The 12,197-nt window shown below is 36.3% G+C and overlaps 1 protein-coding gene across 2 annotated transcripts in view; it reads right to left on the bottom strand.

Annotated features, from left to right (window-relative positions):
• LOC113233373 (circadian locomoter output cycles protein kaput-like) overlaps nt 1-12,197 on the bottom strand; it is an 82,127-nt gene that overhangs the window by 31,830 nt on the left and 38,100 nt on the right. For both annotated transcript variants that reach the window (XR_003310694.1, XM_026468526.1), the window contains exons 3-4: nt 2,127-2,284; nt 519-706 (exon numbers count right to left, since the gene is read on the bottom strand). Coding sequence is in view for 1 of the 2 variants with exons in the window: in XM_026468526.1 (XP_026324311.1) it covers nt 519-706; nt 2,127-2,284 (346 nt within the window). In the remaining variant the exon portion in view is untranslated. The remainder of the gene's footprint in view (nt 1-518; nt 707-2,126; nt 2,285-12,197) is intronic.

The following is a 12,197-nucleotide window of genomic DNA, read 5'->3' as shown; positions in this document are numbered from 1 at the left end:
TCTGACTAGCATGGCAACAGACAGTGGTTCGGTCTAAGTAGTGTATTTTTGCAAAAAGATATATAGACACGATGGTAATAAAACATTATGATATTCAATAAATAAAGTTTTCTTTTTTACTTTACAAATTTTTTTTATATACATAGGTATAAAGAAGTATTAAAACTGGTAAACAGAAAGACATAGTCAATGAAAGTAAATTTCGATACTTAAGAAGAATCCCCAAGTTTTAACAAATCAGTGTATCAGTGATTGATGGCCATATAAGGATATTATAGCGATCTATGACCGATAAAACTACGCATTTCAAAGCACGCCAAATACTCGAATTTAGCATTAGCGCAGCTTAAGATGTTCCCTAACTCAGCGAACTTTTCATGTCAGCTTTATTACTAGTAACAACCTGGTGAAAAAGTATAAATTGTACTCATAAAGATAAAGATAATTTTATCTTCATGTACTTTACCTGTGCAGGGATCACCTTACGTAACCGAATATGCTACTGGTTGTTTTCTCACCTTATAACAAATTGACGTTTCTCCCTCGCCAGTGCTTCACAGACTTTCTGTACACCATCCGGTTCATCTGGCACCAGCAGTTCTCCATTAGACCCCAGCATGTAGCTTTTAGGCATTAAGTTATCTTTCAAAGTCTGCTGATCTTCTACGTGAATTATACTGAAAATGTTCTGCCCGAGGAGATCCAACTGAGAATAAAAATATAAGTTTGAAAAGTATCAGTCACATAACCAAGTCTACGGGCGTTTGTTGTCTATAATACTAACGATTTGAGTTCATTATGTCTCATCATACTAATCAACGCATAACCAACGTCCAGTTTTGCCAAATGTATAGCCATACAGAGGGTGAACGCTGTTAGTATTTTAGCCACCCCTCCGGAAGCACCCCAATTTCATTCATCAAGGGGATGTTAATGTAATTTCGACATTCTTTTCGTCAATTTTTTGAGCAAATGACAGTTAACCCGTTTGCTAATGTAGTTTGCAATTATATGGAAAATTTGACCTTAAAGCATTTTGAACCACAATAAGTAATCGAGATCTGTCCAATGGCTTAAATGTAAATTATTTTCTTTCTTTATAACAATTCTCAATGCAAAAACACGTTTCGAACGGGTTATACGAACCAACGGCGTCTCATACTTTTTTTTTGTACATGCTAAGGTGTGCGCTTCTTATGCGCTGGTGAAGGTGCTGGTGAAATTCGACAAATGGGACTTGTCAACTTATATCTTAGAGTGATGGGCGCAGTGGCAGTGCACCTCAGATCTTTGCGATTTAAAGCTCTGAGTGGCACTGCAACTGTTATGGACAGGCATGTAGGCCTTACAATTTATTGTAAAATCTCTTCGACAGTACAATTTTTATACAAGTAGACAGCATATGCAGTTACCGCTCGGTATGGTTCGGCATTGATTAATATTACGTGTATGATAATGACATTTCAAATTGCCAAACATAATAGTTTCACATTAATTATATTATCTGTGATATAGTATCGATTTTCATTTCGGAGCAACAGTAACAAAAAGCATTATGCAATGTGAACGTTAAATGTTATTCAAGTCTAAATTTTTTTTATAACGCACTCGTAACTTCGACAAGGGAAAACCTGTATCCCGGGTGCCATGAACACACACATAGACATACACAAATTACACCCAAACTCACGAAATAAATAAACGTAAGCCACAGAAATATTTCTCCCGGCCCGGGAAGCGAACCCGGAACCTCTGCGTGGCAGGCAGTCCAGCATGGTAACCTTTCGGCCACGGAGGCATTTGAAGTTAAGCCAATTGAAAAATGCTTATGTTATTTATATATCTCAAGCGAACATCTCGAACAAGTCGTGCGCATAATGGTAAGGCCTACATGCCTGTATATGGTGGTAATACTATATATTTTGCCCCGTCACTTGATATTATAAAAAAAAGCACTGGCACATCGGCCGTATTTTACTAAATGTTACTAAAAGCCAAACCATTAGAGTATAGTGAAATACAGAAATACATCATACAGAGTCAGACTATTTGTACAAGTACAAGTCATGTTGGAAAATTAAAAAATAAACTTTTACATGCCAGAGTTCAAATTTATTAATCCTTACCTCTGTGTATCCAAGGTGGTTCTGCACGTTCTGTGAGACAACTACGATGAGACCCCTGTAGGTGGTCGTGAGCAGGAACCCATTAAGCAGGCCGAGTACTGCACGCGCTGATTCTGAACGAAACTCGCGCGGGAATCTTCCGATTGATTCGCCAAACACTAATAATGGTAAATAGAAGTGTAAATTGTAAAATACACACAACCGCATATTTCTATCACACATTTAACACAACGAGTAATATTGATTATACTGCCGTATAATTTTTTTAGTTACCTGTCAGGAACATAAAGTTCAGACAGGAACATAATTATCTACCATTGATATTCTTTATTTCAGATGTCAAGATTTAACATGGAAATTGGTCAAAATTACGAGAATATATTAGTTGAATCTATGTTTCAATTGTGAAAATGAACGTGATTGTTTTTAATTAATATTTTTTTATTCGTATTATATCAACCGCATCCTGCATTTACCTACTAATTTTATTTTATAATACAAACAGTTCTGTGTTTAGCAACGAATCTCTAATTTGGCTTCCTCGTTTTAATTTGACAACTGACCGATTGCTGTGGTGCGGTAGGTCAATGGGTGCGATGAATTATTATTGACCGATAACACAACAATAAATACAGTAGAAGTGCTCAGTGGGGCGCCAAACGTGTACTAACACTACGCGAAGTTCCGCATACTTGAGCTCAGTCCGCAATTCTTGCTTTGTTCGATATGGTCGTGTCAATTTATCTCGCGCAAAATCTCAAAAATCGTGGAATAATGCCTTACTTGGCTCCTTTGGAGTGCATATCAATGGTGGTGTTTCATATCATCGTTAAGTCGTATTTAATTTTATTTTAATAAATTTTCAAATTGTTTAGAGTAGTAGATTTTTTGTTATATAATAATAATAATAATAATAATGTTTATTTACTTTAAACAAACAATGTACAGACATACAAAATAATTGTGGTGAAAGTGGGTGAAATGTGTCAGGGCACGCATTAAGCGACAATTAAGAGAATCAGGAGCGGTGACCAAAAAGATACTATTGAAATAATAATACTATTGAGTTATTTCACATATAGCTTCAGTATTATCATATCCTAGACCAAGTAACCAAGAGTTAATCTTCCTTTTACATTGAATATTGTTTAATGTATAAATAGATAGCTCCTTATTAATTTTATTGTATACATACGTACCTAGGAATATGAAAAATCTTTGAATGAAGCTCGTACGTATCGTGTATTCTTGGTTACAGACTATATCAAAGCGCCTTTTCTGTAAGATGGTAGGGTCAACAACAAGTTCTTTATGTTTTTTCAGTAAAGTGCATAAAATGAAAAGTTGTCTTATGCTTAGAACCCCACAAGATTTATACAGTAAAGTTGTAGGGTACAAATATGGTCGGAATGTACATAGTTTCAAAATGGCCCTTTGCGCTGGTGGTGGTTTTTGGTGCACCACCCCAGGAGCCAATACAATATGTGCAAAGTGATTGGCAAAGTGCGTAATAAATTCGTTTCAACAAGTTAAATTCCATGACATGTCGAAGGGTTTTAAAGAAAAACATCAGTTTACGAACTCTACCACTTACAAGATTGATGCGTTCTTTAAAATTAAGATTTTGGTCTATGAGGACACCAAGATATTTAATCGAAGGCACTTGAGCTAATGGCTTACAGTCACATTCCACATTACATCCAAAACAGGTATGAGCAATAATATTCATATTATCAAATCTTTTAGTAGACCGGATAGAGAACGTTAAAAATTTGGTTTTATCAGTATTTAATGAAGGCGCATTTCTGTAGAGCCAAGCTGAAACCTTGTTGAGACCATGTTGAGCATTTTTGACCACTTCCGCCCAAGAACGAGTGTTGCAGTATCATCTGCATATGCAACAATCCTTCCATGACTGAGATCAATCTGGCACAACTGGTTTACATAAATTAAAAATAGCGTAGGACCCAGGTTGCTACCCTGTGGCACCCCATAGCTTACAATACGATCACTACTAGTAAAATCACCGATTTTAACACATTGGTATCTGTTAGTTAGGTAGCTTTTAAAAAGAGACAGTTGACAGCCGCGAATGCCAATTTCTTCCAGCTTGTTCAGTAAGATTGGGAAAGATACCGTATCAAAGGCTTTTGCCAAATCTATAAAAACACCGATGCACTTTTTACCGTCATTCAACGATGCTGCAACAAAGTTAGTCAAAGTATGAACCGCGTCAGCTGTTGATTTACCTTTCCGAAAACTAAATTGGTGTTCTGAAAGAAAGCCCTGTTTTTCAATATAGTTGACCAATCTGATGTTGATAAGTTTTTCCAGAAGTTTCGAGACGGATGGTAGAAGTGCGATTGGCCTATAATTAGGTATAACTTTTTTGTCACCACCTTTATAAATGGGCCTGATAACAGCTTTCTTTAGAACTTCAGGGAAAATACCAGAGCGAAAGCAATGATTAAAAATGTGAGTCAAGGGCGGCACAAGGAAATTTATAAAATCTTTCAGTATCCGATTTGAGATCTTATCCCAACCCACCGAGCTGTTATACTTTAGGTTCATGATTAATTCTTCGACTTCAGCTTCGTCCGTGTCTAGCAACATAAAAGAGTTTAAACTTGCAGCAGAATCTGTGTCACAGCATTTGGAAGCAAGAGGGTCAGTTTGAAATTTCTTTGCCAGTGCAGCAGCTACATTAACAAAATAATTATTAACAACGTTAGCCGATGATTGAGATGTATTGTCAAGGCTAAGTAATTGAGTATCATTGTCAGATAAGTTCTTCCTGAAAGTGATGTTATTGATAGCTTCCCAAAGTTTTTTATTATTGTTTCCTGCCTTGAAAATTTGTTCCTTATCATAAGCTCTTTTCAACTTTTTTATTAATAAATTACAATAGTTTCGATAACGCGTATACGTCAACTTATTATATTCATTTGTAGGATGCGACCTGTGTTTTTTATGTAATTTGTCTCGATGTCGGATACATCTTAGTAATCCAGGCGTCATCCAAGGTTTTAAAAGCTTCTTTTGTCTGGGTAACACTTTCATGTGAGTATTTTTCGTTAAAGCAATTATCAAGTTGTCCACTAAATAGCTCATAGAATAATTTGGATCAATAGACGAGTAGATTGGTACTAGGTTAATATTTAAAATATCCAAGGACAATCCTTCCATATCAACTTTAGTATAATATTTATTTGGAATCTGCTTAGGACTATCCGATTTGATCAATGTGAGTACAGCCTTATGATCAGTTACAGTAGAGTTTAAAACTATAGTTTTAGCTGCAAAATTCGTTTTCAGAAGGACATGGTCAATGCAAGTACCACTTTCTTCCCTTGTCACAAAAGTATGGGCTGGAAGAAGACCGTGACTAGCGACTAAGTTTAAATACTTGTCAGTATGTTCTTCTACAAATACTTTGTTATTAATCGCGATGTTAATGTCCCCGGTCAATATTATATTACTAAATTCAGATAGAGTTTTTAAGATACAATCAAGTGAGAGAAGGAAATTACTAATATCTTTATATGAGGGAGATCGATAAATTGCAATGAGTGCTATGGTCGTGTCAATTTTTAAAATAAGGCAATTTCCTTCCTGGAAAGGTGGTTCTTCAACAGTAACTGAAAGGCGATCGTTTACAAACAACACTACTCCATCATTTTGGATAGGGTTGTTTTTAGTAGCAAATCCACTATAGCCCACTCACGCCGGAAGAGCAGTGCCACATGATAATCTACATTCTGTTAGTACTATCAGATCGATATCAAAGTTGAGTGTCTGTAATATAACTTCGAAACTAGGTAGATTACAATTTATACTTCGGATATTTTGAGTGATAATTGATAATTGTTTGGAGCATTTAGGAACATGGCGATGGCAGTTATCGACATCGGAGGTCACAGATTGTGAGACAGAAAAAAGATCTAATTCATTATTTATATCATTTTGTAAGTCGAATTTTAAAAACAAGGTATGTAATTTATCATTATGTACTTTTTTATGCAAAAAAAATAGAGTGTTATGTGTATTGTAGAAGTACTTTAGATTATGGGAAACTTGTAATTGATCGTAAACAGCGTTAATTGCGTGCGCACTGATTTTATTGGAGTGTTTGTGAATGTTTGTGTGTGTGTAAGTGTGGAAGTGTGGTTTGTATTGGAAAGAGTAATTTAACAGTATAAATACATGGTACAAAAACGAATAACTTGCGAAAAAATTAAAACTATAAAAATAACTGAAAATATTTAACATGCAAAATAAAATTATTTGGGGAACTAGTCACTTCTGTTTCTGAAGTTCCTGCAGTGTCAGTTCATCGTCAATTCTTATTTGTGGAGCAGATTCTTTTTTGCGGAGATATACCACTCCTCGCAAGGTCCAGCAGAAATCGTACTTATGTTCAGCGGCAAATCTCCGAGCATGGTAGAACAATCTCTGCTGTTTTTGGGTTAGTGCTTCCGCAATATACACAGGCTGCATTGGAATTTCTAGGTTTAGGTGAGTGGTGTTCAATTTATCACCCTTTTTTTACCCTTGTTGAAAGTCTTTACTGCGCCAAGCGTATTTATACCGCTTTTATGAAACGTATTTATACCGCTGCAATATGGTTGACTTTTTTTGGAGAATAGACGTTAATCACTCGTCGTCTTTCGGCTATTGCCGCTAGATGGCAGCACATTGAATGAAATTTCAATATAAAATAAAAAATCGTAACTTGCAATAAAATTTTTAACGATATGCCAACTGTTCTGATAGTAATCGAGACTTAAGGCCCTTCTATTGTTTTTTTTCTTCCATATCGAAAACAATAACGTATTCGTTACAACTACTGTTGACTACTGACTACCGAATCTTATAGGGTGATATGTTTGTTGTAGCTTGTGTTCGTACCTGAAGCGTCAGTATCTATATCAGTATATATAGCATATAATTAATTACACTGTACCCGAGTGTACCGTTCTCCTGGCGTTTTTGCTTTGTAAATATCTATGTAATCAAAACGTCATAATGTATCTTTGGCATGACGGGAGAGAAAAAATTACAAAAATGTACGCAGCATTTCTATTTTCAATATCACTATTTTAAAGTAAAGGAAGGCGCAGTTTTGTTAGGAATTGTCTAGAGCAACAGGAAAAATTGCATGATTTCATTAAGAATAATTACAATTTTTATTTGTTTTATAATATCGGATGCCTTCTGTTTATTACACAGTTTGTTTTATAGTTTTATTGTTCTTTATTTTATAGTTGTGTTTGAATATTATTAAGAAAAAAAAACAATTTAATTAGCTATTTTTTTTGTTATGAGAGTATATGAAAAGGTGCTATTCTCATAGCGAAGCATCTTGCATTACATTTATCACATAGCTGCATTATGCATTTCCTAACGTGCACAAAGCATTTATATGAAAGACGTAATTAAATATCAAAAAACTGCTTAATAGCCCAAGGCATTATTAATCTCCAACTATGTGAAATATGAGGGGGAATAAATTTAAAAACAAGTTAAAACTTTTAAGTTTACTAAACAATATACTCCAAAAGTTAATAAAGTCACCATCTACTCGAGACGAATCCACTAAGTCCAGTTCTGCAGTAAGTAGTTTTTGTTTATAATATGAAGGGACGAGACGAACAAGACGTGCGCCTGATAGTAAGCAGATGCAGTGCCACTCAGGGTCGTATTCTAGAACTCTACTCAATGCTCGAGTCAGGACTTGAGTATGATTCAAAGCACTAGAAATCATACTCAAGTCCTTGCCATTAGGGTCGTATTTCCAGTGCTTGAAATCATACTCAAGTCTGCTCAAATCCTGACTTGAGCATTGTGTAGAGTTCTGGAATACGACCATTAAAGATTTAAATCCCAAAGATCTGAGGGGCACTGCCACTGTGCCTGTCACTCTGAGACATAAGTTGCATAAGTCCCATGTGCATGTAATTTCACCAGCACCCTTACCCTTCAAAACCGGAATTTCACCAGCACCCTAAGGAGTCACCACACTTATTAACGAAGAATCGCATTAAGTCGGTCAGAAAAAGCTTTATGGCCATGAACGTAAGAGCAAAAAAGACGTTGTGTGCGTTTCGCATCGGTAGGTACCTACGTGCCAACGCGGGTCGACACCATACTGCCTGGCAACGAATCTACTTCCTAAGAATTTTCGATCGCGTCCGTACGCTTGCCGACGACTACTGCTCCTGGTTTAAAATCGGTTTAATGCGACAAGTATGATTAAACACGATCGCATCAAGACGAATCCGTGTTAATTAAAACCGGAATGCAGTAATGCACATATTAATGCTTGGCGGCGGAAATAGTTAAGGTGGCAGGACTTCCCTGGACGTACTCTTTCACAAGGAACTCTACTGCTGCTAATAATGTACTTGAGGAGTTGGAAGTCTGCAGACTGTCCTGGTTGCAGCATCAGATCAAGGGTACATTGACATCGGATTTCTGTAGTACTTCCAATTTCAAGTCGATCGGACAAGTGACAGTAAAATAAATATTCATTTATGACTGAGACTCTTATACTAACTGGCAAAAGAGCTGAAGATCTTTAATCAGCTGAGTTGATGGTTTTAGCTATGCGTGTTCATCATAGATAGCTAAAACCAACCCGATTAATTCAGCCTTCAAGTAATAAAAAAACAAAGTGAAATCAGTCATATAAAACAGCGGCTTTGTTGCAAGGCTTGAAACTTAATACTCCCCTCGTTTTGCGTCGGGGCTTAAAAATAATACTCAGAACAATATTATTTCATCTACGCAATCACATTGTTCCGACCAAACAAAATAGAGAGCTAGTTATCCAATCGCGTTTTCAGTGCAACATGCTTTTAGTTATTTAATACGCAATTCATTTCCTAGACAGGATTTCTTGACAATAATTAGCAATTGCGTTGGACAGTTATCGTCTGCCTTTGCAAAGCATAGAATAGGCTGCAGACTGACGAGGGTGCAGCCTGTATAAGTATATACGTTTATAAACTCGAACGACTACGCGTCGTCCTATACACTACCAGTATTTTGCTATCACTAATGAATTCGTATATCATAAATTGATACACTAGAAATGTACAATTATAGCTGCGGCCGTATGTGAGCACTGCACATAAAATTGATTCCAGAAATGACGTTCCGTCCCTTTATCATTCCCAACTCAAAACCCAACCAACGGTTTCGCACTACACAGAATTCAAAAATCCACAAACGCTGTCGGACTAGATAATTTATATGCGAACTGTATTTTGTTGTAATAGTGCCCTAGTTTCAGGTCTTCCGATGCTGGTCACTATAAGATTCTTGTGATCAATGCCTTGAAAACTAATTGTGTTGCCAATGTTAAGGTTTTATCTGTAGTGATAGATTTTAGTTTTGAAGATCCTGACGAATTTTGCGCTTATTGTCAACAGGCACACACGCACGCAAGCACGCACACGTAAGAACGAAAACAACATTGTGAATTCGGTTCACCCATTGTGGCGATTTTTAGAGGAGGCCTATTATACCCAGCCGTCGCTGTCATTAGGCAACGTCCGACTTAACATTTTGAATAAAATAATAAGATAAATTGCTTTAACATCATATACGAATAGGTGATGTAATAAATACATAACTTCGCGTTGGAGGTAATAATTTGAAATGTAATTTGTGTTAATTTATGTGAAACAATAGGTATATTTCGCTGCATATCGATTAGTTACTTAACTACATATGTAGGTTACGGTAGATAACGCTAGGCCGCTAAAACACGATTTTGTCACGGCTAATTAATTACTTTAGTCCCAATATCGAATATGGCAGCAATTTGATTCTAGGAGATGCCAAAGAGAAGCTGTGCTTCACAAAATTGTTTTATTGGTTTTAGTGTTCTTATATTCTACAGACACAACTTCTTACGTACAACACAACAATCTAGAATGTTTATTTATGAGTCGTAGAATTGAAATAAAACAAAACACTTCAAAAGAAGTTTGCACTGCTGCAACATCATAACAACGTATAATAGTACAATCCGTACCTGTCAATGATTCATTCTTAATTACCTACATACATCAATCGTCGAAAGCAGAAACGATTTATCTTTCAATAGAAAATTGTTGTTTTCAACATTGCAAATATATTGAACAAAGACGTCGAAAAACCCGTTGCATTGCATTAATTAAAATTGCATTTTGCGTTATAAATTAGCATGGTGGACCTAGCCATAGAGAACTATAGATGAAAACACGTAGCGCCAAGTCGGCGTCGCTCCCGCCTACACGTATGTACCACAGCGATGATGCCCTGAGTGCGAAAGGCATGGCGTCTCACGTGGCCGGCGCCGGCGCACGTTACGTACAACGATCGTGTTTTATGACAATACACAATAAATATATATTTAACACTAATATTGTATTAATTTTATTAGACGTACAATTCTAGTGACATTCATGCGTTATATTTTTAATAAACTGTCAACAAGCTATAAAGATCATAATAATAGTGTGATACTAAGGTATGTAGGTATGTATGACGGTGGACAGAAATAGACGTACTATTGGCCGCGTACGTCTCTCACAAATTAGTCGTGGCATATTTGCAACAAGATAGTTACACTCACGCTTGTATTTATTTGCTTTGCTTACATACCATTGTATATGTGTACGATGTTGTAACTATGAACATCGAGTAATAAGTAGATAAAAAAAATTCTTGCTCGTAAATAGTATGATTGCATGGTGGCTAACTTGATTACAGCCATGATCAGTAAGGAGTTCTTTTATTTGTAGCATGACATACTTCCTTACATAGGTCAGGTTCAAGTTCAATCAAGGAGGTCACTTAAGTTCAAAATTGAAACTCGCTCAAAATATTATCTAAACGGAAATTGAATTGCAATTCAGCCACATACTATTTTTAACAATACCGCATGAGTGTTTGCTTTTTAGAACATTTTAGTTCGAGTTGTATCATCTATGGACGAATTTAATAAAAAAAAAACAACAACCTGCCATTTGCAAAATCCATAATTGTTGTGTTGTGAACCATATTTATATTGTATTTATTTCCTCGCAAATGTGATGAAAAACGTCGTAAGTATCACGGACGGTCAAAAAATACAAAACTCAAGTTATTAAGGCCCGCGTTCTTTGGCTTCGTGTTTCTAATAGATCCTCGTTAGTAATTTCTTATTTACCGTCGTTAATACACAATGTACTTTAAATAAATCTTCATTTATTAGTAACAAGCAAACTTAGTGCATCTTGTTTGCGGCATTCCCTTGAAAGACATACATTTACAAAATAGTAAGCAAAAAATATCAGAAAGCTAAGACCACACACACCTAATTCATTAATATTTAAATAATGTGTCTATGTTTATAGTACGTAATTTGTACCCTCTACTGTATTTATTACCTAAGGGCGCGTTCCCATTATATCGTGACGACAGATAGTCGTGCAGTTTAAAGTATCGTGGCTTGTACATTTAAATGAAATTGTTCACACATAGAGCAACACGATTCATTGTCGTTTACGACTTTTTTGGCGTTACGACGAGAGATTGTCGTGACAATAGGAAGACCTAGAACGACAACGGGTAGAAGAAGGTCGCGGGCAGTGGTTGGATGCGGAAAACACGTGATCGGGCACCATGGCGTACATTTGGGGAGGCTTATGTCCAGTAGTGGATTGCAATAGGCTGATTGATAGAACGACAACCGTCTGACAATAAATAAAAAGTCACGATAAAAATGTGATGACAGACAATCGCAGCTTCTAACGATTCTCTCATGCAAAACGACAATGTGGCTGCCGTGAACCGATACATTGTCATCACGATCTAGTGGGAACAGCTAGACACGACAGTCGTTCAACGATAAAATAAACGTCCACAACACAGTCACGACAGACAGTGGTGATATGGGAACAGACTAGACGCTACAGACGATAAATAAAACGTTACGACATAATGGGAATGCGCCCTAAATACTAATTTATCATTACTCGCAGAAAAATAGCCCGCTTGTCGGTTTTCTATCGGATACATTTCTGGGAGTGTGCGCAGGAA

Source organism: Hyposmocoma kahamanoa, unplaced genomic scaffold (genome assembly GCF_003589595.1).
Source record: "Hyposmocoma kahamanoa isolate Upper Pololo Valley unplaced genomic scaffold, ASM358959v1 100021, whole genome shotgun sequence".
Lineage (NCBI taxonomy): Eukaryota > Metazoa > Arthropoda > Insecta > Lepidoptera > Cosmopterigidae > Hyposmocoma > Hyposmocoma kahamanoa.
The sequence above is the reverse complement of the archived record's forward strand: the minus strand, read 5'-3'. Positions and strand labels throughout refer to the sequence as shown.